This window comes from Salvelinus alpinus, chromosome 18 (assembly GCF_045679555.1).
Source record: "Salvelinus alpinus chromosome 18, SLU_Salpinus.1, whole genome shotgun sequence".
Classification (NCBI taxonomy): domain Eukaryota; kingdom Metazoa; phylum Chordata; class Actinopteri; order Salmoniformes; family Salmonidae; genus Salvelinus; species Salvelinus alpinus.
Window position 1 is genome coordinate 21,670,556 of NC_092103.1, and position 17,729 is coordinate 21,688,284.

A 17,729-nucleotide genomic window follows, 5' to 3' on the forward strand; every position below is an offset into this window, starting at 1 on the left:
AGTGAAAAATAACTAGCGAGGCTATAACAGTAGCGGCTATAACTCTGGCGGATACCCGTACTTACTCAAGGAAGTAAACAAACTCCACATGACCGGTGAAAGTTGCTCGTGGATTTTTAAGACCTTTATTATGCAATGTGATCATGAGCAATGCTCCAGTTAGCAGAACAATGTATGATTGCAGTTCATATGAGAACTTGAGTACACCCGAAATAGATCACACACACAGATAAAGATTGCCCGCTAGCTTGTTTGCTAACATAAACACACTTCAGAAGCAGTAGGAAGGGCATTAACATTTTATCATGATTTCGTTATGCAGTGATGCTGACTAGTGAGTCACTGATCATGTTATGAACCGTCCGTAATGGTCACATCTGTTAAGCTTAGAACAATTACTGTTGAAAGTTAGCTTGCACAGAATGTTTGCATACAATCATACTCGAAACGCGTCCACAGTAACAACCTTATCTCAAAAACATTATGGATGTGACACTGCCTGTCCAAATCAGCATTCTATCTTCACTAGATTTGTATAATTCCATACATATAGCTTCATTAACCTTCCGACTTGGTCAGAAACATAGGGGGGCGGATGTATCAGAACAAGTTCTGTGAGCCAATGCCAAAAGCTGTGTGAGTGAAACTACTTATTTTAAGACTTTGTATCCTGTTTTGTAGTAACAATAACATTCAATTTGACAAATATAAAGGCCAGATGTAGTCTTATGAGGTAGTTAAGGTAATTGAGGTAATACAGTATGTACATGTGGGTAGGGGTAAAAGTGACTAGATCTTGGCATGAGTGCTGAGTGTACATACAGTATCTTCCAAAGCAGAAATTGAAAAGGCATCCATTTGTATACTATAAATATGGATATGTGTGAAACGCTACCCTTTAGACAAGCACTGCAGACTATTATTAATTTCTCTTTTAGAACCATGAATCTGGTGAAAGTTTAACACCACTCCGTCCATTCCTAGGCTCATTCTTTCATATTACGTTTAATGTGTAAAGGTATAGGAATAGTATCCTTATCATCACTCTCCTGCAGGATATGCGTAGAGGAAAAGAGCACCCTACATGCTAGGAACCACCACTTTATTATTAACCAGTCAGTGGTGATCGATGGTCAGAGAGTGGAGGGTCACTAAGGCATACAGAGCTCACAGGTCCCTACACACACAGTGTCTGCCCATAATTGCGGCTTTACCGAAACAAGCTGACATAATGGGCAAGGACAGATTCAATTATTGTTCTGTTTTAATTGTTCCATGTTTAATTGTTCCGGCCACCTTTCGGTTCCTTTCATTTTACAAATGTGCATGGTATCGCGTCATGAATACCAAATCAATCAATTAAACAGGCACAGTAGCCAGCAGCTGAAAGGGACCGGGGTGTAAAGTTCTAGAATGAAGTGTTATTAGGAAAGTGATTTACTCAGAAGAGATAATTGTCCTTCAGACCTATGCCTAAAATTACTCTTCATCTGACTGAATTATACTGAACAAAAATATAAATGCAACATGCAACAATTTCAAAGATTTTACTGAGGTACAGTTCATATAAGGAAATCAGTCATTTGAAATAAATTCATTAGGCCTAATCTATGGATATCACATGACTGTGAATACTGATATGCATCTGTTGGTCACAAGTACCTTAAAAAAAGGTAGAGGTGTGGATCAGAAAACCTGTCAGTATCTGGTGTGACCACCATTTGCCTCATGAAGCGCGACACATGTCCTTCACATAGAGTTGATCAGGCTGTCGATTGTGGCCTGTGGAATGTTGTTCCACTCCTCTGTTTAATCAGCTTCTTGATATGCCACACCTGTCAAGTGGATGGATTATCTTGGCAGTGGATGGATTATCTTGGCAAAGGAGAAATGCTCACTAACAGGGATGTAAACAAAAACATTTGAGAGAAATAAGATTTTTGTGCATATGGAACATTTCTGAGATCTTTTTTTTTTCAGATCACGAAACATTGGACCAACACTTTAGATGTTGTGTTTATATATTTGTTCAGTGACATTCTAAATTGGGTGGTTCTGTGGTAAGACATTTGTCATTAAATGACTTGTTAGCCTCCACATTTGTATTGTAGATGGATAGGATTATGGAGGCCATCTTGTGTTTTCATTTTAGGGTTTGTCTTTAATTCAGAAGCATCAAGGCAACTATATCAGTCATTGAAGTTGGAATGGTATCAATACTGCAGCCAATGACAAGCTGTTGTGTGCCATTGGTCAGAGTGCGAGCCAATGGTGGCGAGCTCAAGTTTGGCAGTCAATAAAGGCATTACTTGCTTCCACACTTTTGTTTACACCCTGGTAGTGTTTGTTTACAGGCTTTGCTTGGGCCTTGACAGGAACATATGACAAGGACTGAATGATTTGTTGTTGTGGAATAGAGAGAAAGGAGAGAACTAGCAGTCAGCCACTGAATTAGAGGGAGATATTTAAATTACAACATGCCAAATAAACACATTAGTCCACTGTGGCAGTGCCTTCCGTTCCTGCAGCACAATATTGACAGTATCTGAGCTCGCTTGCAGCCAAAGCAGCATTTTTTTTTTGTCACAGTCAAAATTGTTATGTCCATTCCTATTCCCTTTGGCGTCTCTCTTGGACAGATTCAAATTACACTGCTTAATAAGAAACAATTCTCTCTTTCTCTCTCTCTCTCTTGCACACTCTCTGTCTCTCTCTCCTCTCTCTCCTCACTTGAAATGATGAGCAAAGGTAAAGGAATGAATATTCCCCTGACATCATTACAGGGAATATACAGCGGTGGTATTTCAGCAGACACCATGATAGCTTCGCTAACATTAGCCTATCAAATGTCAAGCCCGTATAAGCCTATGGGGAGAATATATTCAGCTGGCTAATCTCAGTGCTGGTAGGGAAGAAAAGGGTTGATCTCACTTCCAAAGACGAATGGAGGTTCCTCACAACACATCCATTAAGCCATGTCAGCAGCAATGCCTTTATTGCCGTTTAAACAACAGAGTTTTTCTCTCCTCGGGGACATACAAGCATATATCACTCGCATCCTGTGATAAATACATAGCAAACAATTGTGGTTTAAGTTTCCCATTGGCTATTTACAACTGTTGTAAAGCAATGTGTTCAAAGCTCTGTAGATCATTGGGTACATAACACATAAGGTGGGGTCCGGAATTATTGGATCTCTTGATAAAGACATACAGTCTTATTTTGCCTAAAATAAATAATACTAATACTGAGCTATATTGTATGCAAAATATGTTTTTACAAAATAATGAATCTTTCCAGATCCTTGATGTCCTTCGTCTGTGCTTATCGACTGCCCTCTTCATTTCAAACCACTGTTTTTCAATGAGGTTCGAGTCTGAGATGGCCATTGCACAATGTTGATTTTGTGGTCAGTTAACAATTTCTTTGTGCTTAAGATTATTGTCTTGCTGAAAGATTCACTTGAGGCCACGTTTCAGCCTCCTAGCAGAGGCAACAAGGTTTTTGGCTAAAATGTTCTGGAAGTTAGGATAGCTAATGATGCCGTTTACCTTATTAACAAGGGTCCCAGGACAAGTGGAAGCAAAATAGCCCCACAACATCAAAGATCTACCATCATATTTTACAGTAGGGATGAGGTATTTTCTGCATATGCATTGTTCTTTCGAAGGCCAAACCCACCGCTGGTATGCCTCGGCAGAGACCTCTATTTTCATTTCATATGACCACAACCGCAAGCACACATCAAAATCCGCAAACAAATGCTTAATTGACCACAAAATCAAGAGTTTGCAATGGCCCATCTCAGTCTCCGGACTTGAACCCCAGTGCTTTTATTTCTTCACTCCTAGATTACTGTAACTCTTTGTACAGTATACATGTCTCAATCTACAGTTCGTTGAAAATGCTGCAGCAAGACTTTTAACAGGCACCAGGAAATGTAACCATATCACACATAGTTTAACTTATCTAAACTGGCTACCAGTCACTTGTAGAACAGATGGAAACATTTGAATGATCCCATTTAAGGCTTGGCTTGGTTTAGCCCCATTCTATAGCGCCTGAGCTCCTCTGGCAGTTGACCATTCCAATTCTAGGTTGAAAACAAAAGGAGACCAGACATTTGCCTTGAGGGACCCTAGAATTGGGAATGGTCTGCCAGTGGAGATCAGGCTTGCAGATTCAGTGCCTCTTTTTAAATCCCTTCTGAAGACACACTTTTATAAAGATGCTTTTTATTATTGATTTTAATTAGCTATCTTATATAATTCTCCTTCCTCCTGTATTTGTTTCTTTGTTTGTACTTATATTTTATGATGTGAAGCACTTTGCTACTTGTATTGAAAAGCTCTATACAAAAAGTTATTATTATTGTTGAAGACCTGTAACGGTTTTCCTCCTCCTCTTCATCCGAAGAGGAGGAGCAGGGATTGAACCAAAATGCAGCGGATTGTGAAGACATAATGATTTATTAAAGTAAAGACGGAAAAACACGAAAACGAAATACACTTGAATAATTAACAAAATAACAAAACGATGTAGACAGACCAGGGGCCTGTTGCACAAAACTAGGATAAGGGATTAAGCCAGGATATCTTGGTGATCCTGGCTCAATTGATCCGTAATCCGGTTGCACTAAAGATGGATAGGGGGCAGGAGGATATGTTATGGTATAAATTACCATGGAGATTTATTCTGTGGAGCTAGCCTGCTCCAGACCAGGCTAAATTCCAGGATCTATTTAATCTCATCCCTAATGTCAGTCAGCAGTCACCACAAATGGAAACCAATAGTTATTTCACTGCTCACTATACATTGTTATCACATATAACTAGACCCACTGTTATTTAAACGTTTGTGATCATTAATTTCAATGATTTTGGATAAAAAATGATTTTTAGATGATGTTGCTATCATTAGATAATTTACAGTTTCCCATAGACTATAAGGCTATATATAAAATGATAGAATATTAGGGCCACAGAGGGGAAAAAAACACAAGTCATAATATTGTAACCAGTTGTTTTAAAGGAGGACAGTTGTTAAAATGACAGATGTGGGGCATTTCGTGAAATTGTACTTCAGTATGGTTTCATAAACAAAGACATGCTGATGTGCCAGAATATTAAGTATCACATTGTCATAAGTATCAAAACTGTAAAAACAATATGTAGCTTTTCTGCAGAAAGAACCAGCCTCATAAATTTATGACTTTATCCTTTTTCTTCAGTGTGGCCCTAGTACTCTGTCATATAAACAAATACACATTCCATATGAATATAAAAACACAATGTGTAACATTATGTTCCTTTATTGAATAAGGACAAAACAAAGCAGGTAAACCATCAGCTCCTTTCGAAACTGAAGTCACAGTGACTCTACAAGATGGAAAGCACAGAATCCAAGCATATTATACAAAATGATACATACACATTCAAAGGTCTGTATATAACACACCCTGCATGTCTGCACACTAAAGTAAATGCAAGACAAATCCATACACATCAACTGAACAGACAAATGAATGGATGCAGTAGCCTCCCTGCAGCCTTGTATTACACACAGTATACCGCACAAACATCATAAGAGGCCAAATTCGTCAAAAAACGAACCCAAAAAAAACCAAATTCCTCTGCCACCGCAGGACATATTTAACCAAAATTTAAAGCACACATACTAACTAAAATAATTCAACACATATTGGTCCCTCAGCAGCCGACCACTGTCGTCATCAGGGAAGATTGCCGGATTGTCCCAGTCCATGGCTGGTGGCACTCTGGGGGCCCTCTCCTTCCTCAGGCAGGCCACATTGTGGAGGACAGCACAAGCCACAGTAATATCACATGCCCTAACAGGGCTGACCCTTAATTTGTGAAGGCAGTGAAAGCGTGCCTTCAGGAGGCCAAAGGTCATTTCAACTCTGGCCCTGGTCCTGGCATGGGCATGGTTGTAGGCCTGCTGTGCTTCCTGGGGGTCTGTGAAAGGTGTCAGGAGAAAAGGCTGGCAGCCATACCCCCTGTCTCCCAGCAACACACCAGAGAATTCACCTGTCAACACAAAATCTCATCATTACTACCTCATAAACACAGTGATATTCTTGACACAGCCATGATGGTTATAAATAGGGGTTGTGTGGCTTACCTTGTGATAGGCACTGATAGATTTCAGAGGCCCTAAAGATTCTGGAGTCATGGACTGAGCCAGGCCATTTTGCCACAACATTGCTGATCACACAGTCAGCATTGCAGACCATCTGAAATCATAAGATGAGGAATATTACACCAATCAATGCACATCACTGGCAATGCAGAGTGTTCGTCAATGGACAATATCAAAAAGTTATGTTCACCTGAACATTAATGCTGTGAAAGGATTTCCTATTCACAAAATCGGCCTCATGGGCACCTGAGGGGGCTTTTATCCTTATGTGTGTGCAGTCCACTGCACCAATGACATTGGGGAAACCTGTCACACAAAGTAATGAGTATCCTACTATGTGTTAACAGTTGTCCTGTAATTTGTAGATCCTCTTACCTGCAATCCTATAGAACTCCTCTTTGATGTCACAGAGTCTTCTGTGGCCAGGGAAGGAGATGAAGACATCTGCTAATGCTTTGATAGCCAGACACACTCCTTATTGTGCGGCAAATTGTGGCCTTGTTCAGCTGTTCTGCATCCCCCACTGAGTACAGGAAGGCTCCACTAGCAAAAAAGCGCAAGGCCACACAAACCATTTGCTCCACACTCAGTGCATGGCTCCGTGCAGTGCGGTGCTTAATCCTGGGACCCAGTAGTCTGCATAGATACCTGATGCCATCTGCAGAAAACCTGTATCTTTCATATAGATGGTCATCAGGGAAGGCCAGTGGGTCCAACCGGTCCCTGAAGACCCTTTCTCGCCTGAAGGCTCTCCTCAGCACAAGTGCTTCTTCATCCACCACATCTCGCACGAATGGGCATGCCATTGTCAGAGCAGAAAGGAACACACAATTTTGGGCCTTCATATAGGCTAGTGGCCACACCTGGTGCTGGGGGGGTGGGCAAAAGAGGGCAATGCCTTATAACGATGACTTGGTTGTACTGATTGCTGGGAAAATAAAAAAAAACTTAGAAAGATGCCACCGTCCTGTGTGCTCACAATAAGAGCTCATATGTCATGGCTCACTTGACTTTACGAGAATATACCTAATTTTTATTTTGAGCTGTGTCATCTTCTTGGAGCTGGGGGAGGAAAGAAAAATAATGATTAATACATTTGTGTTACAGTTAGCATACAGTGTACATTGAAGGCATATCTCACCTCCCTCTCAAGTTTTTTTATTTCAAGGTCCAGTTTCCTAATTGTCCTCTTTTTTATTTCGGACTCCAGTGCAAGATTTTCCATCTTTTTCTTCTTGTACTGAATGTCTATGTCTGCCAGTTCTATTTGGCGCCGGAGGTGGTTGCCATACAACTTTCTGATAGCTTGTGAGCTCTGTGAACACAATACAATTAGCGCAGCTGGAATTTGGCAGGATGTGGTGTCCTTTTATTAATACGCACTATGTTGCCAGGCTGGTTTTCCCACTGTATAGCATCTGGGTCCTGTAAAAGAAATTAGATTTTTTGATTTTGATGAGGACTCCTCACCATTGTAGAGTAAATAGTACTTTCACAGTCTTAACATGATACCTCATGCCTTCTGGAATCCAGAGAGATGGTCTCCTCCTCATCATCGTCTCCATCATGTGCTGTTGCTGCTGCACTGGGGCCTTCACCCTATCACATTTAATCGGATTCATATTGAAGCTAGTAGACAAGACATGCCAGGCCTACAGTATGCCTTTGATGGAGTACTCACTGGATCAGCATCGTCTGGTGCTTGTGCTGGTGGCTCTAACAGGAACACAGTGCTGCCAGACACTGCAAGGCAATAGGTAAACCAAAGTCAGACAGTCCAAATTGATTCAATATGAATGTGGTTGTATCCCATGTAGAGATGGAAGGACATACCTTGAATGAAGCGGGTGGCATCTTGGGAGGAACCTATGCTCGTCTCTTTCCCCCCAGGGATCCCCTCTAAGACGGGCCTGCCTTTATTTAGCTCCAAGGCCATGTCCTCTGCTGGGGTAAGGTCAGCCTTTGGTGACCCACCACCCGTGCCTTGTCTGTGGGTATTCTTTTTCACTGCTAAAACAGTACAGACAATGTGTGAGCAGGCACCTTCTGGGTACAATATATGCTTGTGCTTTGTTAAATATTAGTCAGGGACCATACCATTCTGCAGAATGTTCTTGTATTTGATTTTGACCTGCTGCCATGTCCGTTTTGGCCCGTTCATGTTTAATCTACACACACACACACACACACACACACACATTTAATGGAGTCACACTGCAAAAAATTACTTGGTATTTTTGTCTTGTTTTCAGTAAAAATATCTAAAAATTTATCATAGCTTTATACAGTGTGATGGAGTTACTTTACACAATTTCACTCATATCTGCAGTGCATTTCAATTAAAAATTTTACCGTTTCATAATTACAGTACAACTGCATTTTTGGAGATGTGAATTAAATATTTGAATTGTAATTGTGATGTTTCAGCGGAGCGGTGAGTGTGTAATTGTGCACTACTTACGCATTCAGGCGGTCTGCAATACTTTGCCACGCTTTTTCTCTTTGCTTTATCACTGTGGCGGTGTTGCCTTTCTTCTTAATTATATCTTTTACCTCCTCGTATGCCTCCATGAGGATTTGTGCTTCCGACGGGGAAAAGTACGCGGCTCTAGTTGCCATGGTAAATCAGTTAATCTGTGATCTGTGGCGGGGTCTATTTGAGTGAGCCGTGAGCGCGCACCTATCCAGGATTGGTTTCACCTGGCTTAATGAATCCGTGTCTGCTCATCCTGGCTTGGTCTTTGTGCAACCAATTAAGCCTGGACGCACATGTTTTGGCTTCATTGAGCTCAGCTGAGTCATTTATCCCGGATGTCTTAATTCTACTTTTGTGCAACAGGCCCCAGGACATGGAACTTACAATAAACACGAAGAACTCACGAACAGGAACAGACTACAAAAACCGAGACAGTCCCGTATGGTGCGACAAACACTGACACAGGAGACAACCACCCACAACGAACACTGTGAAACAACCTACCTAAATATGACTCTCAATTAGAGGAAACGCCAAACACCTGCCTCTAATTGAGAGCCATACCAGGCAACCCTAAACCAACATAGAAACAGAAAACATAGAATGCCCACCCAAACTCACGTCCTGACCAACTAACACATACAACAAACTAACAGAAATAGGTCAGGAACGTGACAAGACCTGTGGTTTGAATTGGAGAGGACAGTCCAGAAGTGCAGACGAAGGATATGAAAGATCTGGAAAGATTCTGTATAGTGGACTGTTCTAAGATCCATTCCAATGTGTTCTCCAATCTCATAAAACATTTTAGAAAAAGGCTCAGTGTTGTTATCCTCGCAAAGGGACGGTGCTGGAGTATTGAAAACGGGTCAAAATGATTTTATCCCCCATCTTTCTGAGATTTTTTTGTTTCTCTGAGCAATTGTATTAGTATAAAATAATATAATTTGTCGTTTTTTTGCATACAATATAGCTCAGTATTTGTATTATTTACAATAATATTTACAATAATATTTACAATAATTCCGGATCCCACTGTATGTATCATACAGCAGAGGCTAGATTGCATGAACTGCTGAAGGTTTGTTTTCTTGAACAGAGCCTTTTAGTGTACAAGATTACAGAGTAAAATTCCCTTGCTGAAAAGCTGCCAAACTTTAACTGAAACACGAGTATGATTTGCAACACAGACAAAATCTGAATGTGAATATTTTTCCCATTTTAATGTTCAGAGTACAAATAAAGCAGTAGACATTCTGCTGAAATGGGAAGAGCTGAGTGTCACTTTTCCACCCGATCCACATAAATGTATCATCATTCCCTGTGCTGCCTGTCAGGGGTGATCAATGTTTAAAACGTTGCTAGCGTTTGTGTTGATCTGTCTTGCACTGTGCTGAGCAACTAGGCCGTCTCCGCGTTTCCGATTCCAATGACTAGAGACATTTTGACTGTGTCACTATGCCATGAGCGAGAAAGCAAGAGATGCTTTCATTCCCTGGTTAAAGCATAAAGCCACAGACGAAGTAAGGCAGGGTTTCCCAAACTAGGGGTTGCATTCCCCATGTGGGGTCACCGGATGTTAAAATAGGGTTGCGTGGTTCATAGAACCGGGGTTATATCAGTAACCTCCGGTAGCTGCTAGATGTGGTTGTAATAAACAGAGCGGTTTATGTTTTCTTCCTACAAATGTGGCTCTATCTTTTGAATGGTTTAAGCTACAAAATATTATCACTCAAAGATAAGGGTCTCAGGAACATGTAGATACGTGCTGTTTCTCTCTACTATGCCCACAAGCCGTTGGAACCGAGTGGACATGACCAGGCACTAATCAGACTTTGGGATATATCTCTGATGATATTCTGATGATATTCTTTTCTACTCAGAATTTGTAACAAAAATATTACCTGATGATCTTCTGGAATTCCCAATACCTTTCTGATGCATTTCAGTCACTTCAAACTATACTGTCTTCAGATTGAAATACTGTCAAAATGAATTGTAAAAGACTGTCGTAGCCCAAATTTTTAAATTAAACATTGGCCTTTGATCACATAACTTCTACCCGACGCAAGCCTACCAGATGCTCACTTCGAGGCAAGCAACGTTGAAGCATGCAGGAGAGCACCAGCTGTTCTGGATGACTGTGTGATAACGCTCTTGGTAGCCAATGTGAGCAAAACCTTTAAACAGGTCAACTTTCACAAAGCCGCGGGGCCAGATGGATTACCAGGACGTGTACTCAAAGCATGCACGGACCAACTGGCAAGTTTCTTCACTGACATTTTCAACCTCTCCCTATCTGAGTCTGTAATGCCTACATGTTTAAAGCATACCACCATAGTGCCCAAGGAAGCAAAGGCAACCTGCCTAAATGATTACAGCCCCGTGGCACTCATGTCAGTAACCATGAAGTGCTTTGAAATGCTGGTCATGGCTCACACCCTAGACCCACTCCAATTCGCATACCGCGGAAATAGATCCACAGATAACGCAACCTCAATAGCACCCCACACTGCCCTTTCACACCTGGACAAAAGGAACACCTATGTGAGAATGCTGTTCATTGACTACAGCTCAGCGATCAACACCATAGTGCCCTCTAAGCTAAGGACCCTGGGACTAAACACCTCCCTCTGCGACTGGATCCTGGACTTCCTGACGGGCCACCCCCAGGTGGTAAGGGTAGGCAACAACACGTCTGCCATGCTGATCCTCAACTCTGTGGCCCCTCAGGGGTGTGTACTTAGTCCCCTCCTGTATTCCCTGTTCACCCACGACTGCGTGGCCAAACACGACTCCAACACCATCATTAAGTTTGCTGACGACACAACAGTAGTAGGCCTGATCACCGACAACAATGAGACGGCCTATACAGAGGAGGTCAGAGAACTGTCAGTGTGTTGCCATGACAACAACCTTTCCCTCAATGTGAGCAAGACAAAGGAGCTGATCGTGGACTACAGGAAAAGGCGGGCCGAACAGGCCCCCATTCACATCAACAGGGCTGTAGTGGAGTGGGTCGAGAGTTTCAAGTTCCTTGGTGTCCACATCACCAACAATCTATCATGGTCCAAACACACCAAGGCAGTCGTGAAGAGGGCACGACAAAACATTTTCCCCCTCAGAAGACTGAAAAGGTTTGGCATGGGTCCCCAGATCCTCAAAAAGTTCTACAGCTGCACCATCGAGAGCATCCTGACCGGTTACATTACCGCCTGGTATGGCAACTGCTCGGCATCTGACCGTAATGCGCTATAGAATGTAGTGCGTATGGCCCAGTACATCACTGGGGCCAAGCTTCCTGCAATCCAATATGTAATAGGCGATGTCAGAGGAAAGCCCATACAATTGTCAGAGACTCCAGTCACACAAGTCATACTCTGTTTTCTCTGCTACCGCAAAGCAAGCGGTACCAGAGCGCCAAGTCTAGGGCCATAAAGCTCCTTAAAAGCTTCTACCCCCAAGCCATAAGACTGCAGAACAATTAATCAAATGGCCACTGGACTATTACATTGACCCCCCCCTCCATTTGTTTTGTACAATGCTGCTACTCGCTGTTTATTATCTGTGCAAAGTCACTTCCCCAACCTACAAGCACAAATTATCTCTAACCTTTACCCCCGCACACTGACTCGGTACCGGTACCCCCTGTATATAGCCTCGTTATTGTGTTACTTTTTTAATGTTTTTTTACTTTAGTTTATTTGGTAAATATTTTCTTAACTCTTTTTGAACTGCACTGTTGGTTTAAGGGCTTGTAAGTTAACATTTCACGGTAAGGTCTACACGTGTTGTATTAAGGCGCATGTGACAAATAAAGTTTGATTTGATTTATTAAATTGTGGGGTTGCAAAAAAAATGGATATCCAAATGGGATCACGGCCCCAAAAAGTTTTGGAACCCCTGAAGTAAGGGAATAAGAAATAAGCTGTCTGGTATATCGTCACAATAATTCATATCTCCTCCCTTGTAATATAAGCCTTTTTCCATTACTCATGCCCATTTGTTGTCAGTCTGATGTGTTGGTTCAAATTGAGCGCAAAAAATATATGTTTTAAGCAAATATTATGATCTTGGCCATAGTGGAGTTTGGAGTGTGACTGTTTGAGGTTGTGGACAGGTGTTTTTTATACTGATAACAAGTTCAAACAGGTGCCATTAATACAGGTAACGAGTGGAGGACAGAGGAGCCTCTTAAAGAAGAAGTTACAGGTCTGTGAGAGCCAGAAATCGTGCTTGTTTGTAGGTGACCAAATACTTATTTTCCACCATAATTTGCAAATAAATTTATAAAAAATCCTACAATGTGATTTTCTGGATTTTTTTCTTCTCCTTTGTCTGTCATAGTTGAAGTGTACCTATGATGAAAATTACAGGCCTCTCTCATCTTTTTAAGTGGGAGAACTTGCACAATTGGTGGCTGACTAAATACTTTTTTGCCCCACTGTATATATATATCTCTGCACTGTTATTGAAATCAATGCCATTCATCATACACCCTACTCGTTTATTCCACAGTATCCCCATAGCTGTCTTCCCCCCTCTATACACGGTATCCTCTACATATGAATACTGTATATATGATGCCACAGGTACCAGTGGGACAGCTGTAACTGCCTAATTACCCCACATTATCCTGCAATGAGGACACGAGGAGCTGCCTGCCTCCAGCCAGTGCTCTCTTTCTCTAACCAGTGAGCATCACCATATGTGGGAAGGACAGGAGATCCTGCAGGGCCTAGTGCTCTGGGTACCGAGTAATAGTTGTAATAGTACCAGGGGCTCTCCGTTATGAGGCCCTGGCAGGGTTCCCATGCATTTTGCCTGCTTCCTCCCCTGTCCAAGCTTACAGCAGGGCCTCCAACACATGTCCAGGTGCTGTGGAGCCACTTCAAGGGCTGTTGCTGTCTTGATGTTAGGAATCAAATCAAATCAAATCAAGTTTATTTTATATAGCCCTTCGTACATCAGCTAATATCTCGAAGTGCTGTACAGACACCCAGCCTAAAACCCCAAACAGCAAGCAATGCAGGTGTAGAAGCACGGTGGCTAGGAAAAACTCCCTAGAAAGGCCAAAACCTAGGAAGAAACCTAGAGAGGAACCAGGCTATGAGGGGTGGCCAGTCCTCTTCTGGCTGTGCTGGGTGGAGATTATAACAGAACTATGCCAAGATGTTCAAAATGTTCATAAGTGACAAGCATGGTCAAATAATAATCATGAATAATTTTCAGTTGGCTTTTCATAGCCGATCATCAAGAGTTGAAAATAGCAGGTCCGGGACAGGTGGCGGTTCCATAACCGCAGGCAGAACAGCTGAAACTGTAATAGCAGCAAGGCCAGGTGGACTGGGGACAGCAAGGAGCCATCACGCCCGGCAGCCCCGACGCACGGTCCCAGGGCTCAGGTCCTCCGAGAGAGAGAAAGAGAGAGAGAAGGAGAGAATTAGAGAGAGCCAAGATTTTCAAAATGTTCATAAATGACAAGCATGATCAAATAATAATCAGGAATAAATGTCAGTTGGCTTTTCATAGCCGATCATTAAGAATTGAAAACAGCAGGTCTGGGACAGGTAGGGGTTCCATAACCGCAAACCGCATAACCGCAAACCGCATAACCGCAGGAAGAGGGTGATTTAATTTGAATGATCTGAATGGTAAGGACGATGAAGAGGGTGATTTGAATTTAGAACAATAGTGTAATGATGTTGAAGAATAGTGGCCATTGTGGGCTGTCTAATTATTTTATTCTCAAAGGCTGGAAATGAATCTCCTCTAGGCGAGATTCAAATCATACATTTAGTTCAACGTACAGCATGTATAGTTCATAATGGCAAGCCGAACCAAACAAATGGACGCTCTGACAGCGTTGCAGATGTTACAGAATTTGGATGAGCTGGAGTCGGATGAAGGATGACATATTGAGCCTGAAGTCGACCGTGCTGATCAAGAGTCTTCTTCTGATGTGGACTTTGAGCCTCAGTTGACCAAGCCTCACTGAATAAAAAACAGAACAGGCCTAATTGAGACAGGGAAGGCAGCTAAAACATCATTTTCCACGCACGCTATAGCTCACACCCGGGAGAGGAAATAAGAAACAGTGCCAGCTCGGCAGGTGCACACGGAACAAGGCCCATGAAATCTCTGTAGAGTGGAACCAATTTCTTTTTGGGTCTTCGTCAGACAAACCACCGAAGCTGTGTGCTGACTGTGAAATCAGGAGCATAATAGAGACGGGGAGATGGATTCATGTGTAAAGGCACGGGTAAGGGCACAATACAGGGTCCCGTACAATCAATAAATGACTCTTGTTCTATCTTTTCAGGGATACATTCGACAAATATTTCTTTATGCAATTTATTATTTACATGTGTAACCAAGCATTACCAAGCATTGTATGTTTCCGGAAAATAATTTGACCGCGCACCTTGCGGCTTGATATTATTCTGTTTTACGTTTTACTTTGTCAAAATAAGCTCTTACTGGACTGTATTACTTACCATTCCGAATAAAATGTGTCACATTGTAGTGTTTTTATTGCAAGAAAATATGTGTTGCAGTAGGCCTTTGTAGAATAATACAAAACATATTCGTACAAGCATTTTATGTACTTCAAAATATACAAATAAACAAAATATTCTTAAAACATGACCACATTCAGTGAATCAAAAACATTTTTACGATGGTATTTATTTAGGTTGACTGCAACACTGTAGATGATTCTGATGTGTGGGCTAAAGGGAACGCCAGACAGTGTTCTCTAGCGGGAACCCCCCCCCCCCCTTCATGCACATCGCCTTTCATTTTAATAACTTTTAACTTTGTGAAAGCCTTTCACTTTGTCTTCTGTGCTATTTGTATTCTCAGTTCAAAGCCAGAGTTTTCTCATCATGAGTTATTAACTTTGCACAAGGCTTAAGGTGCTTTTGGAGAACAGCCCCCTGTGGCCCACTGTGTTATTTTTAATTGACCTCCTTTAAAGCACAACAGATTATTTTCCACCCTCTCTGCCTGCACTCTCCAGCGAGGGCTTGTGTGGATATCTAAAATGAAGAGCTTATATATTAGACGTGTGTATGGGGCAAATTCATATTTTACTGGATTTACACCTAATCATTGCAGGATGAAGTATTAATGTTCAATTTAAGCGGGACTTGATGCGCGACAATTTTAATATCCACTGTTATCAGATACACATGCATCTGTTGTAGACTGTCAGATCCCATACTCCCTAGCATTTAAACCTTTGGCCAACAGACACTTAGCTAGGCTTAAATAGGGTGTTTCATTACTAGTCATTCCTCACAGACATATTGTAACTGTACTTATCGTACACCTATATAACAGCACTTTATTGTTGTAAGAGACACTTATAGAAGGACAACATGGGAGATGTGTATTATAGGAGGGAATTTACAATGTGAAGGCTGTGGTTATAGAGGATATATAGGTACCTTTACATGTCCCTTAGGGAGAATAGGAGCAGACTGCTATAAGTCTCAGGGAACCCTGCTGACTGGCTTATGGCTGCCACCTGTATAAAGAACGGAAGGAATCAATAGTTGGAGAAGTAGGGGCTTTGAGAGAGTGGGTGGAAGACTGTGGAGTGCTTCAGTGAAGTGTGGGCTGCTGCAAACTGTGGCGAAGAGGTCTATCATGTGAGGGACAGCAGAGAGAGAGAGAGAGGATGTGGAAAAGAGAGATGAAATACAAGTAGGAGAGAGAAGGCGTAGGATAGACTGATGGCAGGAAGAAATTGAAGAGAGCCCACATAGAGAAAGAGAGTGGAGTCAAAGGAATAGCCCCGTCTGCTCCCTTTCAGCACAAGGAGCATCATCTCCAAGCTCCAGACCAGCCCATCAGACCTAACTTGATTGCACTGTAGATCTGCACAGAATTACTCTTTTGTATCCTAGAGGTTCATGAAAACAGATAGAACTCAGCAGGAGGAAAAGCAAGTAAATTCCAATGCCAATTAATTCACTGCTGGTAGAGTTTCCTTCCAGCAATTAAGGCTATACTGTCTATTGGGATATTGCATCAAGTTGAGAACAACTTGAAATGCCTCATACTTGCATTTTAAATGCCTCATATCTCTCCTAAGTATTGGCTCATTGTTTTGTATGGATAGCTCATAGTTTTGTCTGGATAAGTCATTGCTTTGGTGCAATATGCTGAGACTGTTCAAAGCCTATAGAAGCATCACAAATGCTGCTTCCTTCTGGATGTGCTTTGGTAATACCTCAGAGCACTTTGATTGATGCTCTCTCTCTCGCATATTTCCCAATCAGAATTCAATACTGAGGCTTGACAGTTTTTACATATGAAGCCTTCCTGCGCTGTGGCTAACGTCAACAGAATATGAAGGAGCTGTGTGTGTGTGTGTGTGTGTGCGCGTGCGTGTGCGTGTGCGTGTGCGCATGTGCTATGGTATAGTTCTGCTGTGCATTGTAGTTTAGGAATTTCTACTGCTTTTACAATTACGATGGCTACACACAGTAGGCTAATGTAGTGGCTGGATGCTATAGGGATGCATATGTTTATGTCCTAAATGTTACGATATCTTACAATTTGAATTTTGGGATTTAATTTTATATTTTATAAACAATACAAAACATACACATACAAATGACAACATCATACAAACATCAACTACACCTGCCCAGACCCACTAGCACACACCCCCATCTCCAGCGCCCGCATCACCCTCCGCCACATGGCCTCAAACTGCACCATTTTGTTTCTCTCCGTAGCCCACGCACTTTACATTTTTTGATAATAAAGCATTTAACCTTTCCGTTGCGTTAACGACGGAGGATTGGTTGATTTCCAGTTTTAGGTATATGTTTTTTGAAGATGATTGACGAGAAAAGTATCATCCAACCCATCGGTTATCTCACTGCACACTCAATGCCATGTCTTGAAATATGCAGACAGATGGATTAAAAGTTAATTTACATTGTAATACTTCTGATAGCCAATTTCCTAACTCCGCCTAAAACCTTTGTACTTCATAACATTCCCAAAAGACATGGATTATTGATTATTTTTAAACTTCAGACGGGTTGTGCTGTAGAATGTGAATTGTGTCTCTCGT

The 17,729-nt window shown here is 41.8% G+C and overlaps 2 protein-coding genes across 5 annotated transcripts in view; one reads left to right on the plus strand and one right to left on the minus strand.

Annotated features, from left to right (window-relative positions):
* Positions 1-17,729, plus strand: part of LOC139543999 (astrotactin-2-like) — a 450,311-nt gene that overhangs the window by 69,766 nt on the left and 362,816 nt on the right. The window lies entirely within an intron of this gene.
* Positions 5,275-8,978, minus strand: LOC139544000 (uncharacterized). 3 transcript variants are annotated; one of them, XM_071350638.1, is made up of 10 exons: positions 8,257-8,978; positions 7,993-8,169; positions 7,841-7,902; positions 7,672-7,758; positions 7,543-7,584; positions 7,301-7,474; positions 7,186-7,221; positions 6,535-7,087; positions 6,142-6,253; positions 5,275-6,047 (listed from the first exon to the last, which is right to left on the minus strand). In XM_071350638.1, exons 1-7 carry the CDS (start codon positions 8,357-8,359, stop codon positions 7,186-7,188), a joined length of 681 nt encoding a protein of 226 aa, XP_071206739.1. In that variant the 5' UTR covers positions 8,360-8,978; the 3' UTR covers positions 5,275-6,047; positions 6,142-6,253; positions 6,535-7,087. The 3 variants fall into 3 exon arrangements, with proteins under 3 accessions (XP_071206739.1, XP_071206738.1, XP_071206740.1); XM_071350637.1 differs by having other exon boundaries at positions 6,350-7,087; XM_071350639.1 differs by having other exon boundaries at positions 6,350-7,087; positions 7,993-8,972.

Bases quoted from the DNA above. Each gene is read 5' to 3' on its own strand.
- LOC139544000 (XM_071350638.1), bottom strand. From the start codon at position 8,359: ATGTGTGTGTGTGTGTGTGTGTGTGTGTGTAGATTAAACATGAACGGG. The intron at 8,170-8,256 runs GTATGGTCCCTG...GTACTGTTTTAG, and splicing joins CAAGAACATTCTGCAGAATG to CAGTGAAAAAGAATACCCAC. The intron at 7,585-7,671 runs GTATCATGTTAA...TTTCTTTTACAG, and splicing joins TGGATTCCAGAAGGCATGAG to GACCCAGATGCTATACAGTG.